This window comes from Tupaia chinensis, unplaced genomic scaffold (assembly GCF_000334495.1).
Source record: "Tupaia chinensis unplaced genomic scaffold, TupChi_1.0 Scaffold000140_1, whole genome shotgun sequence".
NCBI lineage: Eukaryota > Metazoa > Chordata > Mammalia > Scandentia > Tupaiidae > Tupaia > Tupaia belangeri.
In genome coordinates, this window is record NW_006159610.1 from 15,106 (window position 1) to 37,316 (window position 22,211).

Here is a 22,211-nt window from a genome sequence, read left to right on the forward strand (position 1 = left end):
CCAGCCCCACATCTGGCCATTCCCAAGCTATGGCTGCCCCAGCAAGGCCCCACAATGGGTCCCAGTGTGGCTGAGGCCAGGAGAATGGGGAGTCCCACAAAAATGAAGATGTCATTGGGCTTTAGGGGAGGGCAGAGCTGCTGTGGGCTGCCAAGGCATAATGCACAAGCCCTGTGGGTGGCATAATGTGTCATTCATTTCCCCCTGTATGTAGAGGGGACAGGCAGAACAATCCAGACTCTGTCAGCATGGTCTTCTGAAGGGTTCAGGCCACGCTGATGAGGATGAATAGGAAAGGAGATCTGGCCCTCGAGTCTACTGCTTTTGCTACCCTGAGCTAATGAATCCATATTCTTGGGCTGGAAGGACAGCTCCCAGGAATGATCTATCCTCACAGAGGTGACAGGGGCAGAGGCATGGCAGTGTTGGTCAAGCCTGGGGCAGGTCTGTATTGTGGTATGGCACATTCTGGGTGGTAAATTGGGGGATCCCAGGAAAGACCCTTCTGTATACAGAATTTCCAAGGCAGAACCTCTCCCTTTGCCTACTGCAGACATAAGACCTGGTGGGTGCTCAGGGACCACCCCACCACCACTCACCCCAAGGAGCTTACTTCGCTCTCAGCCAAGTTCTAGAACCAAGCTCAACTTTGCTACCTCCTACTCAGAATCAGCCAACAGAAATTCCTGGACCGTATCTGTTCTTCCTGGCTTGGCTTCATGAAATTAATTGCTGGAGGTCCACAGAGAGTGCTTGGAACACACTGTACCATCTCATCTCACTGTTCCCACAGTTTGCTGACCTTCATCTATCTGACTCTTCTTTGATTCTCCCTTAACTAGGTTATTTGACAACACATCTCTGCCCATCACAAGCCTCCAGTGTCTAGAAAGGTGACTTTGGTGGGACATTACACTTTGTGTGGAAATCTGCACAAAAAACTTGGGTATCTATAAGTTTCTTCAAAATAGAGTAAATCTAGAGACTATATACACCATCATTTCAAAGTTAGTAGATTTATTGTGGACTCACTGATATTCTAAATGCTTCAATCCCCATTTCAGCACATCCAGCCTCTGTCCCCAGGCAGCACAAGTGAAGGAGGCACACTGAGTCAAACAAATCAAATCATCTCTCTGTAGTTGGTCTCCTGTAGGTTTCTACTGAGCCACAGGCTAGTACTTACTGCAAGACATATGTCTAGCAGAGCCCAAAGAACCTTACCTGCCTTTCTGACATGATGTAGAGCTGCTCATGATCCTTGGAGAAGGCCATGTCCCGGAGCACTGGCCCGTGGTCCACCACCTGCACAGTCTCATACTGGAGGGCGTTGCCCCTGGGCCCATCCACCCGGATCTGTGAAGAAGAGGAAGAGGAGAGCCATTGAGTTCAGATCCTGCCAGCAGCCGACCTTTATCCAGAGACCCCTCTAACAGCCAATGGGTGGGGGGAGGGGAGCTCTGTTCCCATCATGCTCAGAGCCAAGGCCAAGGAGTAGGAATGACACACACAGGTCTACCTTAGGTCTCATGATGGGAATGGCAAAGAGAAGGGGTGGGGGGATACCATGCTGAGCTTCACCACAAATCTGATGTTCTCTCTGGCTCCTTTGCCTTGGGCTCAGGTCTTTGAGGAGTTACTGTCTTTGGGGAAGAAGAGGCTGGTATTTGGGGACGGTTCTGGGTAATTGGTGAACAATAGATATTTGAAGCTGATTTACATCATAGTGCCATCCTGAATCAGAAAGGCAATGCTATTTGCCATATTTGTCACCAGGAAAAAGGTTGCTGTAAGGGCGTAGGGTAATTCTTTGAAACTGCTCCCTGGATATTACTGCTATTTATTGGTGGCAGAATGAGGTGGGCAGCCTATCCCACAAGTTGCCCATCAAGTGGCCTCTAATTGGCCATTGAAATCACTAGCTTTTACTTCAGATTATGAGGTAGATGTGGGGTCTGGAGACCTCCTAGATGTTCTATTCAAGTCACCAGAGAAAGGGATGAGGGCATTACAGGAAAATGTGCTTCAGCCATGAGTCATTCTCACTCTTTGGAGAACACTTAGCAGAGTAGATCCTCCTGGGCTATCATAAATGCTTCCTGGAATTTCTTGGACATTCTAAAGACAACAGGAAGTGACTTTTGTCCATGTGCCCATGACCAAGAATGAATCCTAACCCTACATGATGCTTGTTTGGCTCCTAGGGGTTTTCCAGGTTTCCAGAATCACCAGAAGTCTGAATGCATAGATCTTCAGCACAGCCAGTGCCTATTGCTAATAACATCACCCATTCAAGTTGGGAAAAAACATTACTGAGGATGTGGTTAGGCAATGGCCAACCACCAAGCGTTTTGGTAAGGAATTGCCAAAGTTGGTTAGATGCCTTTAGCTTGAGACTGTAAGGCACTCACAGTGGAATTTTAGATATTCTAATAACAAAATTAAAGAAAAGAAATTATATTTCAAATATTACCATTATGTACTCTTATTTTTAATTTTAAATCAGTTAAGTTTTAACCTCTCATGAGATCAAGGAAAATAAAAGATTTATTCAGAGGACCTAAATTACAGAAAAGACACCACATTAAGGACATTATAACTGATCATATCAGTCCACATAAACTCAGCCACTTTTCGTTTCTGTTGAGTTCACTGTGGTTTGTATGTTTGATTTTAAAAGTTTGTTCTAAGTTCTAATTATTTGATTGGTTTATGTTTTTTCCTCCTTTAAATATTATTCTTAAGCTTCCTAGATATCAGGTACTGGGATGGTTTTACATGTAATTCCTATTGATACAATTCTCTCCATTGTGTGTGGAGTGTTCATTTGTCATGTCCCATTCAGGGTCTATCCCATCTTCTCTCACAGTTTGGGTAGAAATGAGTCTACTTCCTGCCTTCTGGGATGGTCCTTGATGAACACAAACAAATCAGCTCAATTTCACTCTCTTGCCACAGTGATCAAGAGTAAATAGGGACCCGCAGATGGCATGATAGTTACATCACTGGGCTCCAACATGGCTGACTGTGTTTCAAGTCCCGGACCCAGTGACTTCAAACTCATACCACGTATATGTGTACATGTGCCCCAAATCCCAAGAGGAAAATGGAGGAGAAGGGATTGTGGTGTGGCCAGTCCCCCTGAGGGTGAGGGGGGAGATTTCTCACTTTCTGGCTCTCTTTCTCTGTCTCTCCATAGAGCACATGTACCCTATAACAAAAACCTGTCCAAAGAAAAAAGAGTAAATAGGTTTGACCCAGTTGACATGTTCAAGAGCAAAATAGGCATTCATGCCAGGGGGAAGAGAAGATTATCCCTGCCCCTGAAGTGTGTCAACGAAACTAGTAGCTCAAAGATCTGTTTGCAGCCCTCTTGAAACAAGGAGGGGAGCTAGAACCAGGGAAGATCAATCAGAGAAATGGAAAAGACCTGGGCTTTGAGGATGTTACTGAGCCACTGAATCAAAATAACTCCAAAGCCTGTCCAGTGTTGGGACTTTCCAGTTACTCAAAATATTTCCTTTTTATTAAAGTAATGCAAGAGTTTCTGCAATATTAGATGTCCTAACCAATACACTGGTAATGGATGAGAAAAATGACACTTAGGTATATTAAACAATGGGTCTGGGTTATAAAATTGGGACAGAACTAGACAGGTTTAATTCTAAAGTCATGCTTTCTCTACCACCCCAGTTACAAGGAAGACTTTGCTCCTGGGGAGGCTTCCTGTTTACTGCCTGGTGGGCACCCTCTAAAGTCAGGGCTGAGTTCCCTGTTTTCTGCAATTCCAGAAAGTTTCTCTATGGGAACCAGCAGTTAGCGTAATGGCTATGTCACTGGACTCCCACGTAGTCAACCGCGGTTCGCGTCCCAGACCCGGTGGCTTAAAACTCACGCTAGACGCATGTGCGTGCGTGCCCAAGATCCTGAGGAGAATGGAGGAGAAGGGATTGTGGCGTGACCATCCCCCTGGGGGGTGATTTCTCGCTTTCTGTCTCTATGTCTCTGTCTGGCGAGCGCACGCGCCCTATAGCGAAAACCTCTCCAAAAAAAAAAAAAAAAGTTTCTCTAGTCATTCCTGAGGATGATGCTCAAATGAAAGTTGGTAAATATTTCTTTTAACAATGAAGAAATAAATGAATAACAATAAGACTCTTCTTTGATGATTGTCTACTAAACTCACTGTTGAAAACAACAGTAGGTAAAGAAAGTCAAGAGACACGCTTAGCCCTGAAAATCAAAATGCCTCAGATTCCCAGACCCTGCTTTCTTCTCTGCCCATCCCCAAGTTACCAGATGTCCATGCTGGCCAGGTCTGTTTTTAATCTGAATGAAATGGGAGTTCATGTAAAACCAATTGGGATTACCACCCAAGTCTGACGGTGCAGTGATGGCTTTGGCCCCTGGCCCAGCTAGGCTTCATTTTCAGCTGGGTGCTGCCCCTGGAGCAGGAACAGAGAATGATACTGAGTGCCCTGACTGGTCTCCAGCCCCTTCAGTCCTCTGACAGAAACAGGCTTCCTTCAGGAATACTGGCAGGACTAAATCCCATCCAATGCCCCTTAATCTGATCGCCAAAGGAAATTACATTCAGTGCCTGAGTCGTCTTCTTTATCATTCAGCTCCAACTTCCCTGTTCCTTAGGATGAGTGTTGTGCTAGAGGAAGGTAGACATCAGGAAAACCAGGTAACCCGGTGCAGGAACAGGGGCATCCATGAGGGATATAACAGGCAGCACCAATCAGGCATGTGTCCACAGGCCTGGCCTTGTATAGGGAGGCTGGATGGGGTACATCTCTTATGCCAGAGTGGAAATCAATTGCTAGAAAGGTCTATCCCTTCCCGCTCTTGCACCACCATCCCCAGTCCACAGCTGCTCAGAAAACAGAAAGGAACACAATTATTTATTGAACTGCTAAAAGACTCTCATGTAAGACATGGAGAAAAGGAGCTTATGGTGGAATTTGTTCAAAGTGTGTTGGGAAATCCTACAATTTAGGTAGAATGGATCAGCTGCCAGCTCTTGTGCCCTTACATAGGCAAACAGCAATAAGAGCTGCTATTTGAGTGGCTACTCCCCATCGGATACAATGCTAGGCATTTCACAAGTCTGTTTTCTCATTTAAATTTCCTAAGTCAGTAAAGCCTGCATGAATATTGTCCTCCTTCAGGGGTGAGGCACAGGAGAGGTTCGATCACTTGTTCAAGGTCCGTATAGTAAACAGCAGGGCCTGGACTATGTGACAGTCTGACAGACTCACGTCCATGCAGCTATGAGTTAACACAGAACTCCAAACGCTTGTGCTAACCCAGGTCCTACTTGTTAAATAAGCCTGCATCCCTTCAAGGAGTCAATATAGTTGGTTAAACAAACATCATCCTTAGGCAGGGCGAGTGGAGGAATCATGTCTTCACTGTAATTCTTCGGGGGAAAGGAATGTGCACATGAATGAAGATGCTGTTGTAAATTTTCAAAATCCTTTACATTTTTGTTTTATATCTTGCAAAGCATTCTTAAATAACACTATCTCATCCGATGGTTGTAAAATTTTTATGATGTTGACTGCCAGCGTGATCATTCTCATTTTACTCATGAAGCAACTGCAGTTGGAGCTGTTCCCAAAAGTTCAATGTAAACCAATGACAGGTAGGAATAGAACCCAGGTCTCCTGATTCCTAGCTCAGCACTTACCTCTTAGCTATTTAGAGGTTCCAAAAGCCTTTGACAAGGTTCCACATGTAAAAGTATTTAAAAATAATGAGTCTCCGTGGGACAGTTTGGCCATGGAGAGAATGTACTTAGAGACAGAGAAAGACACGTTTCAGCGTGGAGAAGTGGAACTGGGGACTCTCCAAACACTACTGTTACAACTAGTCCTATTTAATATTTCTTATAAATGGTCTGGAGGAGGGAGCAGAAGGATTTGAAGATGATTCTAAGCTCTTTGGAATTGGATCAAAGATGCCCAGCAATGGAAACGCACTACAGAAAAATAGCCTGTCCTCTGCAGGGACTGAAAGTGAGAAGGACCTGACACATGGGCCAATAGCCCTGGAAATGCAAGTCTCATGGAGCACAGGTCCTGCCTGTTGTACCCAGCACAGTACCCAAGACGTGGTGGGTGCTCAGTTGGTTGTTACTGAATAAAGGAAATGTGACCCATAGTCTGCCCTATCTGAGCTGCTGAATGTTAGCATGGGAAGAGAGACCAAGGAACAAGGAAAGGAGTCTTGGCACTACTATTTTCCACTCCCAGTCCCCCAAGGCAGAAGAAGCCAACAAAATCTAAGGCAGCATTCCAATGGGATTATAGGGAAGCACAGACAACAGAAGCCATCGTCCTCGCCAAGTTCACTTGAACACAGACTATCACATTCGGTCCACCCTTCACAAGGTGGAAGTAGACTCTAGATGTTTGCAACTCAGGAACAGCCTAGGAAAGACTTCCCAGGCCACAAAGAAATGTGGAGTTGAAAAGGAAAGAGACACACTGACCACTGCCTGAGGTTTAATCACTAACGCAGAGGCCACCCTGAAGCTTGTGAAGTGATGGCTAAAACAAGTGAAACTTACTGTTCTACACAGTAGGATAACTCATTATTTTATACAGTATAGACAACACTGTGGATCACATAAGCAGTGAGATGGATGAAAACAGAAATTAAGTTTTCAGAGATAGAAAATGTAGCGATTGATCATGGGTTGTGATGGTAAATTTGGATCTTTGAAAGGTGTTGTTCATCTCTGAGACTGACATCAAGCTGGAGATCACATCCCAACCCTGCTCGTCCCTTGAGGGAGTGACACACCATATGCTCACTGGTCACCCTCCAAGCATTTGAGTGCACTGTTTCTAGGTTCAGAGCTAGCTTCTACAGAGGAAAAATGGTGAGTCCCCACCTTGCCTCCCAGGAGGCCTGTCACCTGAAGGGCTCAGATTTCACACAGTAAGTTGGAGTGGCAAACCCTAGGGCAGAGCAATGTTTAAAGGCCTCTGTTCATTCTTCCTGAGATCTCTCAATTGCCTGGAGTTCCCCAGGGATGATGAGCTCAACCTCAAGTGGGACTAGTGAGTAGGTAGCACATCTGTGCCACATCAGGAGGGCTACCAAGATGATGCCACCAACTACCATCGCAATTCGATCAGTAAGACACATAGCATATCACATCAGATTTACTTACTTAAAACCCACCATAGAAGACAAAAATCTCTTAGGTCAGTAGAAAGACTGAACTGAAAAAAGCAAAATTAGCAGTGCCAACAGACTTTATAAAGACATACCAACAGGAAGGTAAGTACTGCCAAGAACAAAAAGATGAAAAAAGATGTCAGAGGGAAAACATGGCCATCTTTCTACAACCCTGTCTTATGGAGAGTGATGGATCAGACCAGGTACAATGTGCTTTCTATGGTGTGGAGTGGTGCCCCACCATGTTCTTTTTTTTTTGGAGAGGTTTTTTTTTTTTGCTATAGGGCACGTGCACTTGCTAGAAAGACAGAGAGAGACAGAGAGATAGAAAGCGAGAAATCACCCACACGGGGGATGGCCATGTTACTATCTCTTCTCCTCCATTCTCCTCTCGGGATCTTGGCCATGCACACACATGCACCCAGCATGAGTTTAAGCCACCGGGTCCAGGACTCAAAACGCAGTCGGCCACATGGGAGTTCAGTGACATAGCCATTAGGCTAACTGCTGGTCCCAACCCACCATGTTCTTGACCACCATTGGGCAATGGAATTACGATGTGAGCCACAACTGAGGGCCACATATGTCATTGTAAATTTTCTAGTAGTGGCCACATTAAAAAAAGAAACAGGTAAAATTCATTCTCACAATGTATTTGATTTAACCCGCTATGGCACAAATAAGATTATGTGTATAAAGGGATAAAAATTAATGAGATGTTCTGCTTCCTTTTTTCACAGTAAATCTTCAAAACCTGAGGTGTATTTTACACTCAGAGCACATCTTAGTTTGGACCAGTCATGTTTCACGTGTCCAGTAGGTGGCCAGTTGCTTCCATACTGGACAGCACAATTCCAGACTATTCTCTTTTCCGTAGTCTAATTCCGCATTCACCAAGCAACCTTGCTAAAAATTTGATTTGGTGACTATCCCCCTCGGGGCATCCTCAGTCGAGATTTTTTCTCTCTTCTCCCCTTGCTACATCTTTCTGTCTATCAGAGAACGTCAATCTATAGGATAACCTAGTGTGGCCCATTGGCCTCCCAGGTTTTATGATACTGGTCTCTAAGTTTCAGCCAGATGCCCATCAGCTCACCTGGATCAGAATGCTCAGCCTCCTGGGTCTGCTTTGGGTCTAGCCTAGCCCTCGGTAGGTTCATTGGCTATAACCAGGCCTTCTCTATCTATACTCTGGGCACACCTCCTGTGAGACAAGACTCCCAGTACCTTGGGTGGGAGTCTAAATATTTAATGATTGCTACTGTAGGGCACCAATTGTCAGAACAGTTGCTATGGGAGCAGGTTCCAGGAGATTCCCAGGAGAGACAGGTCATATGGGGGAGAAGGTGGTGGTGGCGGTGGTGGGAGCACCTAGATGGTGGTGGGCAGTCAGGGGCTGGTGCAGCAGCTAACTACCAATCATGTGGACAGTTTTCAACATTAGCAACTGGCAAGGCCATCCTAGGACTTACCGACTGAGCCTCACCCTCGCCTATACCATGCAGGAAATTCCATTGCAGCATTTGGTTTACACTGCACAGTCCCTAACCTCAGCTTCCACGGGATGTGTGCATGTACTACTCTTGCTGTTTAGGCTCTGCCCATCTTTCCCAGTCACTCAGTCTCTAGCCCAGGATCTTCCCAGGCAGCCAGCCCCTCCCTTCTGGTTCCGCCAATCCCTGCCCATCCACCAGTCTCAGTGCCACCTCTCTCATCCCTGGCACGGTGAGTCTCTGCGCTGCCAGGCAGACTGCTATTAAAACATCAGCAGTGTGGCCTCCGCAAAGGTCAGCCATCCAGGGAGCTCCTGGCAGCTGCTTGTTTGTTTATTGGAACATTATCTGGGCTGGGCTGTTTATTTACATCCGTCGAAGGATTGAACAATAAACATCGTCTCCCAGTGGCAGGCAGATGCTTGCACTAGCGTGTTCTGGCTGCCGTCTTGCTCAGAATAATCTCCCTAATGAGCAAACAGTGCTATTCATCTCCAAAGACGCAGGCCACTCCCCGCACTCCTCCACTTCCCTCTCTCCTTCAGCGTCCTCTCCAAACTTCCTGGTCAAAGTCTACACCTGAGAGATTTCTGGGTGGGATTTGCGGGGGAGGGTGGAGTAGACCTCAAAAGGCAAAGGTGGGGTCTTATCTAGCAGGCAGGGAAATGGAACTAGAACTGGAGATGGACAGGAGAGCAGATTAACCTCTGAGGCAAGTGTCCCAGGGCTGCTGTGGATTCTCCAACCCAAGCCTCGAATGCAGAAGCACATGGTGTACCAGATGGTGGCTGTGACAGGAGGATGAGCAGGCCTTCCTCACAGGCTGGGGTGGTGGGACTTGTGAGAGGCACATCCCACTTTTAAGTTCTGCCAGGGTCAGGCCTCAAGGGGACCATAATTCAAAGGGGGTGCTGTACAAAGAAATGCAAACTAATCAGTTTGCAAAACAGAGATCTTGAAGGGGCAGGTAGGCAATACATGAGCTATCAAGGAGAGAGAGGAAGCCGCTTGGGCTTGGATCTTCCTTTTGGAAGCCTTGAGCATGTGACTTTGGCTGTCTTAGCTGTGCTGCCCTTCACTGGGCCCCACTGAGGCAGAAGTAGTGGTGAAAGCCCTTGACAGGCAATGGGTGACCAGGATCCACAACCTGCACACAACAGGGCTACAGTGAACCTTAGAAGCAAAGAGTAGCCACTTGGCTCCTAGGCATGTGGTTTATTCACTTGGCCCCAAAGGCTCCAACCTCATAGCCCTGGTCACGGTGGATCAACATCTCGCCACACAGCCTGAGGAAGCAGGTGAAGAGAATTGGTGTGCCACAATGACCAGAGTCAGGCAAGTGGCAGGCACTCCTTGGATGAATGAAAGAATGATCCGAGAAGGTAACTCTGGGCTGTGCTGCCATAGTTGGGACCATCATACACGCACACATACACACGTATGTGCACGCATGATACACACCCACATGTATACACATGCGATCTCTGTTTTTGAAGATGGGGCTGCATCAGCTCAAACACAGCTCTAGAACATTCCCTTTGGAGTTCTATGACACGGTGATGGAGGACAGGAGATTTGATGCTCCCTGGAACAAAGATCTGAGCAGTGTGGCAGGCTGGCGAGAAGACAGATGCAAACCTGGGAAGGAAGTCTGAGGATCTTGGCAACTGGCTGGTTGTGGGGTTAACGTCTTAGAGAAGCAGCTCCTCTACTCTCTGCATCCCTGCAGGAGAGTTGCCTCATTTGCAGGCTGGTGGAGGGATGACCTCCAAATCCCACCAGATTAGGAAGGGCTGCAAGTCTAGCTCCTTGCCAAGGGGTGTTTCCTCATGCCCCACATGCTCACCTACCGCCAATGTTCCTATAACCTCAAACCAAAGATATGTTAGAACAAAATTCCCCTCACAATGCTGTCAAATTTTTCCTAGGGCTTCTGTCCTAAGATCTTATCCCTCCCACTCCAAGTACTACTCCCAACCCCCTTTCCAACCCCTCCTTTTCCCACAGTGTGTGTCACCTTCTAACATGCTACTTCGTGTCCTCATTTGTTATGGTCACTGTGTGTCCCCTTTGCTGGAAGGTAAACACCACAAGAGGAGAATCTTTATCAATGGCTGTCTCCTGATCCCACAAACGAGGTGCTTAATAAAAGTTAGTTGAATACACGCATGTATGGAAGCACCCAAAATACTCAACATTTATATTCGCCCTCACAATGCAAAGCTTCCCTATTTTACAGTGAAGGACCCAAACAGGGAGTTTCTAACTAGGAGATTCAGTGGCAGGAGCAGAGCTGGGACTGCCCACCCCAGGCCCAGGTGGTGTCCCTTCTCCTGAGTGCACGCTACCACGTGCCACAGCCGTGCCTCCTGCCTCGAGTCCCTGGTGTGGAAGGCTGGCATAAACCCCTGTTCTGTGTTCATGCTGCTTAAGCTGCTCTAGAAGAGCACAATGGAGGCGCTTTGTTTTGACTTCCTGATTCCAGCCAGGAGAAATAGAATGCAAGAGTGTAAACAGTAATTAATTAGACAGGCACTGTGTGTGCGTGATTCCCGCGCTGTATTACCAAACACTGCTGGGACACTGGGTCCCATTGGGTCTCCTATCATACACATTTACAAACCAAGTGGTTTCTAGGCTGTCATGGGGACTTCTGGCCCTGCACTGCCCAGATGAGAGAAATTGGGGAAGACATTCTCCAAGCCTCACCCTCCTGTTTGGGTGGTGACACAGTGAACAAGTTAAAACTCCAGAAGGAAAAAATGCTGAAGAAATAAAAAGGAAAGCCAACATGGCTGATACCAAAGAAATGACAGAAAAAGGTTCAAGTATTTTAAGTGCAGAAAATTTTAGAACAGTGTCTCTCATTGAACCTTTCCAAGAGACTCATCAGAGAGTACTGTGTACTCAAGACATAGGTTTGAAACCATTAGGTGGGCCAGCCACCTAATGACCCCACAGCCTGCACCCTAAAATCTTGGTTGGTCATTTCCCACATACCTCTCACCAGAAAGGAGTCTGGTTCCATGGCTTCCACTGGTTTCACTCCAGAAAAGCAAGTACATGTGAAAAGATAGCTAATTCTCCACCATCCATACACCGTGTCCTTACAGGCATCAGCTGCTCTGACGTTGGCAGATGGACCTAGCTCATCCCTATTACAAAAGACCAGAGGTCTGAGATGGAATGCACAGGCATACAGCAAGTGGGTAAGCCCACGGCAATGTTCTAGTCCATTTTCTGTTAATAATCAGTACTTGAAACTGGGGGGTTTATAAGCAGAGAGGTCTATTTAGCTAACAGTTTGGAGTCTCAAGGTCCAGGATGATATCAGTGAGAATCTTACTGCTGGTGAATAATATGGCAGAGGGCATCATATACCAAGAGACAAGAGCGTGTCTGTCTGTGTCCATGTGTCTGTCCATTCCCTTGCCTTATAAATCCACTAAGACCTAAGGACCTAATCATGGGGGCTCCACCTGATGACCTTAATCCTTTTCACCTCTCAAAGGTCCCACCTCTTAATCCCATAGCTGAATTAAGTTTTTGCTCTCTTAATTTCATTACAATGGCTCACCAGATTTAATATGTGAATTTTGGGAGAGAAATTCAAACCACAGCAGGCAAACTGTAAAAATCCCAACTCCAACACTCATGTAACTAGAGATGATCTACTAAACCTTTCTGAGGGTTAGTCTTCCATAGGAAAAAAAAAACAAACAAAAAAACGGAAGTAAGAATACTACTTGATTGTAATGATTATTCTGCATAGAATAATGTCCCAAGCATGTAAAATACTTTACATACCAAGGAGTAAAAGGTAAGCTTCAATAAATGTTAGAAATGATTATTATCTAATTATTACATTTCAAATGAATGGATCTCCATGATCCCCATCGGTACCCACTGGCAGCAGCAACTCTGCATGCTCTAGAAGGAGAGGTAGAAGATGTGGCACACCAATTGGGCTTCTCACATCTACTGAGGTCACCTAAGGGACTGGAAAGAAAGAAGAGAACCCACAGCTCAGCTCCAGGCTGTCTGAGCAAACTAGAGAAGGGACAATGCTGGATAGGAGGCAGGAAACCATGCAGAGAAGAGTCTGTGCCCATGGCTGGATTGTGCAGATTGGCATTCTACCACACAGACCCAGAGACCTTTCCACTGCTTCCCCAAAGCTTCCAGAACCATCCAGAAATCAAAATATGGTCTAACTCTGGAGTGACTGAGAAAGCCAGAGGCTTTATGGAGGAAGCTTGTGCCTAGGATTTGGCCAAACCACAGTGGGGAAGTGGGATAGCACAGTCTTGCCTGGGGTGAGAAGTGTCCTGAGCGGCCAGAAAAGGCAGAGAGCACAGAGGCAGGACTGGTCAGATCTGAAGAGAAGCAGTCAGTGTTCTGAAGAGCAGGTGGTGGCTCCACGTGGTATCAGGCATAGAGACTTGGATCCAGAATCAGGATGCCCATTCCTCACCCATACTCCCCTCTTGCCTCTTTCTAAAACTTTGACAAGCCACTCCTGTTTCTGTGTATTCATGCATGAGGAGGTTAGCTCTCTTCTCTCCACCTCACAAGACTGTTGCAATTGCAAAAGGGTTAATGTCTGAAAGAAACTCAAAGCACCTTGGACAGAGGTGGGTTTTGAATGTGAGAGGTGGACGTGCAGTCAGCATTCTCTTCCGCTGGAAACCCTGCTCCCTCTGGAATGGGATCTAACAGCTGTTTAACACAGCTGTACTGGAAGGAGGAGGAAACCCCTGTCCAGCTGGCTGCCTAGAGGAAACTAAAGAAGAGATGGAAATATGTGGACTCTTGCAGAACTGCTCCAGTATTTTCAGGAGTTTGAAATGGTCACGTCCTAATGCAGAGGAAGGAAGCTTCTAGTCCAGAACTGGGCACAAAGTACAGACTTGGTAGTTAAGTGTTGGCCAGATGGGGAAAGTGGGTGGCCTAGGTTTCATCCCAGGTGATTCACTTCCCCAAACTCTCTCACATCCCAGATTTTACCAGTTAGCCTAAGCTCCTATTCCTCGAAGTCCCACATCCAATCCCATTTCATCTAGAGATCATAAATGGGGTCCATTAGCTGTTTTCTCATCCTTACTTGAACCATTTCCTGCTTCAGGATCATCTCCCACCTCCCTCCTCATCAGCCCAACCACCACCAGACACTGACCACTCAAAACATGACAGATATGGTCTCCCAGTTCCCCCTTCCACATGGCCTTGCCCTTGTACTCCAGGACGGGTGCTTTCCTGTTCCTTCCAGGTCCCCTTTCAATTCCTCTCTCACCATCCTGTCCATACCATTTCCCTCACCTCTTCTCTTCCCTTCCATTTCCTCTCTGTTTCCCTTTGACCAAGCTGTGTCTATCAATCCAGTCCTGACTCTGGCCCAGGCTGCTTCTCCAAAGCCTTTCTCTTCAATGGCTGCCCACTCTGATCATGTCTTCACATTGCATTCATGAGGCAGTGTGCACAGGTACTCAGGGCTGCTGTATGCTTCCATTCGCCTCACAGCCTATCGTTCTTTATTCTCATGCTTTGAGCATGTTTTGTCTCACAGCCAGTTCTTTATTCTCATGCTTTGAGCATGTTTTGCTTCAGCTACAAAAGTGTCCACACCCTATAGGCAGGTCTGTTGTATAGGGCTTGAGCACAGGGCTATGTGGCCAGCCTCGCCCAACTCCCAATTCCTCCTGTTTAGTGTGTGCAGTCTCAGGAAGGAGTTGCTCTGTGTTCAGTGTCCTCAGCTGAAATGGGAATCAGAATTCTGAGCTGAGGGCTGTTGTGAGGACTCCATCAGGTGGATTATCAACACTCTTAGTTGCATGCTTGGCGCAGATCAGTCATAAACACACGTGCCTGAGGTGGGAGTTAGTTAATGTAGTTGTGCTCATTTGGTTAGTATGCAGATAAAGATGAGATAAGGTGAAGACTTTGATAATGAATTAAAGTTCCCAACCATTCTGTGAACACCAACTACCTAACAGGTGTTTAATAAACTAATGAATGAACACATGAGTTCTATTAACAATGGAAAAGAATAAAGAGTCCCAGTGTCTTCGGAGATTCTCTCTCAAGCTTACATATCTTTGCTGTCCTGTCCTTACAGGGCCACCAGTCCTCTTTCCAACACCAAGGAAATGAGCAGCTGCCAGCCCGCATGGTTTCCCATCACTGGATACCATTCTAGCTGTCTGTGGAAAGCCCCATGGGACTGGTGCTCAGCCCTAGGCACTGTTTGGCAATTTCCATGGCAAATAAATAACCCAGGAGCATCAGGCAAATGTGTATCACATCAACATCTGTGTTCTCTGATAAGCTCTGCTCTAGGTCCTTTCCCTGCAGCCTCATTGAACTGCTGGGGCATCAGCCCTATCACAAGGCGCCAAGACTGTCATCCAAGGACAGCTGTGTATGTTTTTGTGAGGCTAAGAACAGCCTATGTTTACTTAGTGCAACGGACTGAGGTGCAAACTTCCCAGAAAGTGGAGAACACAATTCCTCAGACAAAAATGAAGTGTCTCCCTCCATCAGTCCCTCACCCTTACAGGCCACATAGCACTTTCTCTTGGGAAGCACATTGGTCTACATGGTGCCAGCTGGCTTCTGGGTGAATGGCTGTGGGCTGCTTTAAAATGTCAATGAACTTACAAAGCCCTGAAACAGGCCAAGATTTGGGTTTTTGCATTTGAGACCTATAACAGGATTTCCAAGAAGCCCAGACTCCTGGGCTATTTGGGATATTTGTGTGTCTATGTAACAAAATGAGGGTCAGAGGTGAATGTGGCATGCATGTAACATTACTCAAGACCCAGCTCAGGCATTTGTGAGAGTGTAAGGATTCTCCTCACGGTTTCCCAGGGATGGCACCATGCTCCGTGCCTTCATTTGGTCCAATGGCTCTTTATGAACCCCTTGTGCAGGGCCCATGTTGCCATCAGAACACGGCATCATTATGCACTCACTCATCTTTTCCCTTCGCCAACCTGCTTCTTGAGTGTGAGCTATGTCTTACTTGTTTTGCCCAAGCTCACAAAGTCAGTCAAAGGTGCCCCAGACTGGAGTTCACATTTTCCGCCTTCAAATCTGTACTCAACAATTTACAAAGAGTAGGCATATTGTTGTGATCACGTTCATTATTGTCTACCCAAAGCATTCTAGAGCTTCTGGGGCCAGCAGGTGGTATAGTGATTAAGGCACTGGACTCCCACATGACCAATACCAATTCGAGTCCTGGACCCAGACGCTTGAGACATACATCTGGCAGATGTGCATGTGTGCCCAAAATCTCTAGAGGAGAATGGAAAAGCAGGGATTGGAGCATGGCCATGTCTCCTGGGGCATGAGTTCTTACTTTCTCTATTTCTCTAGGGGTGCAGGCTTCTTATTGTAAAACTCTCTTTAAAAATCCAAAAAGTTCTAGAGCGTCTTTGAGGAGTGAGCTTTCCTTAGAGCTCTCTCTAGATCAAGTGCTACTTAATTCCTCTTCTCCCATCCCCACACCTCTCCCCAGCAGAGCCACTGCCCATACCATCCTTTTTCAAACAGCAGTCACTCAGAAAAAAAAAATACTTGGAACTATCACAAATGAGAATCCAGGAACCCATGAGGCCCGGGGTGAGGCATGTGAATGCTTTACAGTCAGAAAATCTGTTCCTAAAGACACTATGGGGAATAGCCTGCCCGGGCTAGAATTCTGGAGCTGAGAAGGGTGTCCCTGTCCCAGGATGACATCACCAGACAGAGCTGGAATGCACAGATGCAGAAAGCTGGGGGGCCCAGGGCCAGGAGGGAGTTTGGCAGTGCTATCACAAAGGGTCTTTTGACCACCCTTCATCCCGGGGAAAACCACAGAGACTGAGCTTTAAGCCACCCCCGCCCACGACAGAGGGGCCTAAAGACACTCTCCTCAAGTCAGACGGGTGACCTTTGCACTCATGGGGGGAGAGCCTGAAAAAGGAGGGAGATACAGAGCTGAAGAGCCTTGAAGGAAAAAAAATAAGTGCCTGAATTGGGAGACTCATTCTGCCAGAAGCATGTGGAGTTAATTGTAGAAAAAGGCACTTCAGAATAAGATATTGGAAAACCATCCTCTCCGTCACTGGCCACAGTTATTACAATTATTTATGTGGCATCACCAAGTCCGGTGTGTTTCACAGCAATTAAACTATCGATCTTGTGGCTCTCAGGCACTGAGCAAAACCCACTGCCACTGTCCTGGTCTTTTGGGAATTATCTCTTCCCATGTTTCAGGTGTGGAAACTGAGACCAAAGAGGAAGTCACCCTGAACATGGGAGTCAGTGGTTGGATATTAATAATCAATATGTTTAAAGGCTATGCTAATGTTATATCAACATATTCATAGAGATAGGTCATACACCCATCTGGCCATCACTTACTTGGTCACAGTGTTAGTGTCTAGGTTTGCACAAGAAATGAAGAATTGTGATTAAAAGCATGGGTTTCAGAGGCCATTAACATGGGCTCAAACCCAAGAATCAGCTACACCACCCTTGGGAAATGAGTCAACCTCTCTAACCCTGTTTTCCTCATTTGTAAAATGTGAAAGATAGCAGTATCAGCCACGCATGGCTGATGTGAAGATGTGAGGAGTTAGTATTAATAGGTGGCAAGCACTTAGCACACAGCCAGGCACACAGTCCCAGCTAACCTGAAGTTAGCAGTCATCTTCCTGGGGCGCCATAGTTTCTCACCGATCTGGGCCACACTTACCATAGCTCACATTTCACAGCTAAGAGGGAGGGCTCGCTCTCCTGTGAATCTTAACACTCAGACTTCAAATAGAATGAGTGACCATTCTTCCTTTTCTCTCTGTCTCTCTCTTCTGTTTTTAGAAAGAGACAAATCACCCCTTCTCCCCAATGGGGCATGGCCACAACCTTCCCTCCTCCATTCCTCCTTTCTTTCATGAGCCTAGACATGAATGGACATGTGTCTAGCATTATTCCCAAGTTGCTAGTGTTGGGATCCAAATCATGGTCAGTCTTGTGGGATCCAGCTCCCTTACCCACTGGGCTATGAGGCTGGTCTGACAATTTATTCTCTCTTGATGGTCTGGAGGCAGGAGCTGGACTTGACCTCTGGTTACAGCTGGCCCCTAGAAGTATGTGGGGTAGTCCTTGAACTCCCCTTCTCTCTCTGCCACCACCCTCCACCTCAGAGATGTGTCCCCATTATTATCCCTCAAGCCCAGAGTCAAGAATAAGTTAATACTGGTTACATGAAGTTTTTTTTTTTAAATTAAATGCATTTAAAGTATTATTTCATGTATTTTTAGGGCATGTTAAGGGACAAAAGTATTGAAGAGTGGGGGTCTGGAACCAAATGGAAATAAAGATCCTCTGTAAGCCTATGGGAAGGTACACATTCTTGGATCGTCACTTACGAGAAACAGAATGGCCATGAAGAACTGTGCTGCCCATTGTGGTCTAGACTAAAAGTAGTAGGAGAGAGGGGAAGAATGGAGGTAGGAGGAGATAGGGCTTGATGAACTGGTGACAACTCTGAGTTGTCATGCCTGGTGACCAAGGGTCTGGTGGGTTGGTGGGCCCCAGGAACAAGTTGGGAGGGAAAACCAATGTGGAGTGGGCAGAAGGGGGTGCATCTGAGATCTTTTGAATTCTAAGTGGTGGTGGCACAGTTAATTGGCTAGCTGCCTTTGGAAATTCAGGACCATGCTTGGGTGGAAGGTCATTGCTAAGGTTAATTTCTCCACTACCCATCTGAAGGTAGACTGTGAACTTATGACGTCAAAATATTTCCAAGAGTCAGAGTTAGACCACAGACCAGCTCACCATCCTACCCTCCCTCTGAGTTCAAACACATTTCGTAGATCACAGAGTGCAGAGTAGGAAAGCTCTGGCAAAGGGGAAAATGCAACCACATTTCCACTTCCCTTCATGTTGTCCCCAGACAACCACAAAGGGCCAGTTAAGGGGGGGCATAAGAACATTCTCCCATTTCCCCCCCCCAGCTGGGATTTTGCTTAGGGCTGGGTCAGGAACCAAAGTTTATGCCGTTTTCAAAATATGTAAATATCCACCATTCCAGAAACAAACAAAACCCTTCAGGACTTATTTCCCACCCTGACCTAAGCCTTGATGAAACGGAGCACACAATGAAGGTAGAACACGTGGCATGGCCCTCTTGCCACAGAGCTTCACCTTTGGTCAGAGCTTCTGGGCAATTTCATGCCACTGCTCACCACCAGGGGTCACTGGCCTCCTTTTTTTTTTCTGGGGACTTCCAAGGTTCACCCCAACCAGGAAAGAAGGGAAAAGGGATCAATGGGGAACAGAGAGAGAAGAATACCTGTGGAGGAGCTGAGGGCTGAGGAATCTCTAGAAAAGCTGAGCTTTTACAGGTCCCTGCCCTCAGTCTCCCAAAGAGATCCCTGCTGAGCCTCCCTGTCATGAGACCCTGAGTGCTAGAGCAGAACCTCCCTGCCTCTGGGGTTTGCTGGAGTACTGGAATCTATTACCTAGAGTTTCAGCTTTAGTTCCCGTCCCTCAAGGCAGGCCAGAGTCAGGCATGATGGAGACACTTTGTCCCTCCTCAGGCCAGTAGGACTCTGGGCATGCCAGCTCTTTGTGTTGCAAAAGAGAGACAAAAGGAAGTCAGTGACCAAATTGTCTTCTGTCACTTAACTTCCTCTCAATTATTTCCTCCGACTGCAATGGGCAGGGTTTTCATTACAGAAACTACATAAATGAAGACATCAAGTAACTAAGGCCCACCATGTCCTCAACTTTCCTCTGCATGTTGTTTTGTTGTTTATCCAATGGATACTACACACACACACACACACACACACACACACACACCTGTAGCTTTCCCTTCCCTGGCTTGGCTGTTAGGTACCTATGATGAGCTGATCAGAGGATTTGGAAACAAAGGAGATCTTTCTATGTTTGGGACCTGAAAACAGAGGACCAAAAGGGTTCCCACCATGGCCCACTGTATGCTGCCTTTGGAAGTCTCATTTTCTCTAGTTTAGTCCATCACTGAGTACTAATTGAGCACCTACTGTGTGAAATTCTGCTCAGGGATGCAGAAAATTCTTAGAGAACTTGGCTGGTTCCCACCTTCAAGGGTATCTTGCCTAAAACCATTGGAATCATAACACGATTTAGGAAGAGTTCATATAATTCCCACCATGTGTGATAGGTGCATAATGAACATTTGTTGAATTAGTAAATGAACCACAGTTTCGGTGAGATAAGAGGGATAGTTATTTTGATGCACATTTAATATATAAATTGACTAAGACTCAGAGAGGCTAATGACAGGCTCACAGCCAGACACAGCTAACAGGTGGTGGACTTGGAAATTTTGACCAGGTCTTCTGCCAACAGAACCAGCTCTACACCCTCAGCTCATCCTGAGTGAAGGCTGTGTGGGGCTACAAAAAGAAAGTAAGGATAATTCCAAGGAGAGTGCTTCCCAAAAGACTGGTGATTTGAGTTTTTTTTGGTTGTTGTTGTTGTTGTTGTTGTTGTTGAGAGAGAGAGAGAGAGAGATTTTTGCTTTAGGGAGCAAGTACTTGCTGGAGAGACAGAAAGTGAGAAATCACTCCCCAGAGGGGATGGCCACACTGCAATCCCTTCACCTCCATTCTCCTCTTGGGATTTTGAGCATGCATGCACACATACCTGGTGTGAGTTTCAAGCCTCTGGATTCGGGACTTGAACCATGGACAGCCATGTGGGAGTTCAGTGATATAACCATTACACCATCTTCTAGTCCCTTGAACTGATTTTTAAAGGAAGCATATGATTTGAATAACAGGAGCTGTGAGGGAGAAGATGCCCTGGGGCAGGCTGGCAGGTGCAAAGGCAGAGATGGAGTGAAGTATATATGAGCAGCAGAGAGCCGGCAGCTATAGTGGGGCCATGTGACTTAGAGGGACATGGTGGGAGGGAAGCCTGGGATTGTAGTCTGGATACAAGTACAAGAGGTCCTTGAATGTTCTTCAGAGCACTGGGTTTTATTCTATAAGCAAAGGGGAAATATCGGATCTCTAAGAGGTGATAACTGATATGATCTGACTTTAGTAAAATGGAGATAACAAGAAATCTTTACCCCACTTTCCCAACTTGGAGAACCTGCTCTAAGAAGCTTGAAGCTGGGTATTGTCATTCCTTTAACAAAAGCAAGCACCTACTCATTGCCTCAAACAACTAATACAAAATGCTACTCTATCACCATAAGCCTACCTGCTTTCTGTGTGAGATGGATAATACTGAATCATCCACATAGACTCCACTCCCTTGTAGACAACTTTTTGTGTTTGGGTTAAGGGAGCAGTACATTTTTTTTCCAGCAAGCTCTCTAACTGAAGTTTTACAAAACCTTGATGCTCTTAATATGGACTAAATCAACCAATTTAGACTCATGGATGATGGATTTAGTTAACAGCATTTTATTTTAGCACTTCCCTGATTGCATTGCTGTAAGATAGTGACCCCAAACTGTCACAAGCTTCCAGGCCAAGATTTTAAAACACAGACTTAACATTTGTCTATGAAGCATTTATTCAGCTAACAATAACTTAGTGCTTCAAACTTCAAACAAGGTTTTCATGTACATATTTCAGTGTGTCCACACAGTCCTGTGGTATAAACCAGGCTTGTAAAATGTTCTTTAGAACCCAGCTCTCTAGCAGATGACCAAAAAAAGAAAAAAAAAAAATCCTGGATATCAAATGAGTCTCCACTCTCCAAAGTCATGTCCCAAATTGTAGCTCCATCAGGTCTTAATCCTGAGGCCGTTACCCTGACCGTTCTGCCATGGCATTCACTTCCTTTTTTTCCCCACTTCCTTTTAACAGCCCTGTCCCTTAGCTTCAAGTTCCATCAAGGCAGAGTAGGATGAGTAAGCAAGGTGCTGAAAAACTGCCTGTTGAGACCAGCAGATGACATCTTTGAACTCCCACATAGTTGACTGCAGTTCCAGTCCCAGACCTGGTGGCTTAAAATTTATGCCAGGTATGTGAACATGTGTGCCTAAAATCCCGAGAGGATAATGGAGAAGAAGGGATTGCAGCATGGCCATCTTTCCAGGGGGTGATTTCTCACTTTCTGTCTCTCTGTCTCTCAGTCTCTCCCGTGAGCACACATACCCTATAGCAAAAATCTCTCTCTCAAAACTCAAAACAAAACAAAACAAAACCCTGCAAGTTGCTTGGGCTCAGTTATTTTATTGTATTGTGCTATGCTGTGCTATAGAGTTGGATTAGGTTAGATTGGGTTGGTTTGGGTTGGGTTGAGTTGGACTAGGTTGCTTGGATTGGGTTGGGTTGGGTTGGACTGGGTTGGACTGGGTTGGGTTGGATTGAACTGCCTTGGGTTGGGTTGGGTTGGACTGGGTTGGGTTGGATTGGACTGCACTGGGTTGGGTTGGACTGGGTTAGACTGGGTTGGGTTGGGTTGGATTGGACTGGGTTGCACTGGATTGGATTTACTGGTGTGTTATAACTATAGGTGGATTCAGACTCTTTC

At 46.2% G+C, this 22,211-nt stretch overlaps 1 protein-coding gene across 1 annotated transcript in view; it reads right to left on the reverse strand.

The window, feature by feature from the left end:
- Positions 1-22,211, reverse strand: part of LOC102468553 (plexin-A4) — a gene marked incomplete at its 3' end in the record, with an annotated part of 320,452 nt that overhangs the window by 10,520 nt on the left and 287,721 nt on the right. The window contains exon 4 of the mRNA XM_006145084.2: positions 1,225-1,356. Coding sequence (XP_006145146.1) covers positions 1,225-1,356 — 132 coding nt within the window. The remainder of the gene's footprint in view (positions 1-1,224; positions 1,357-22,211) is intronic.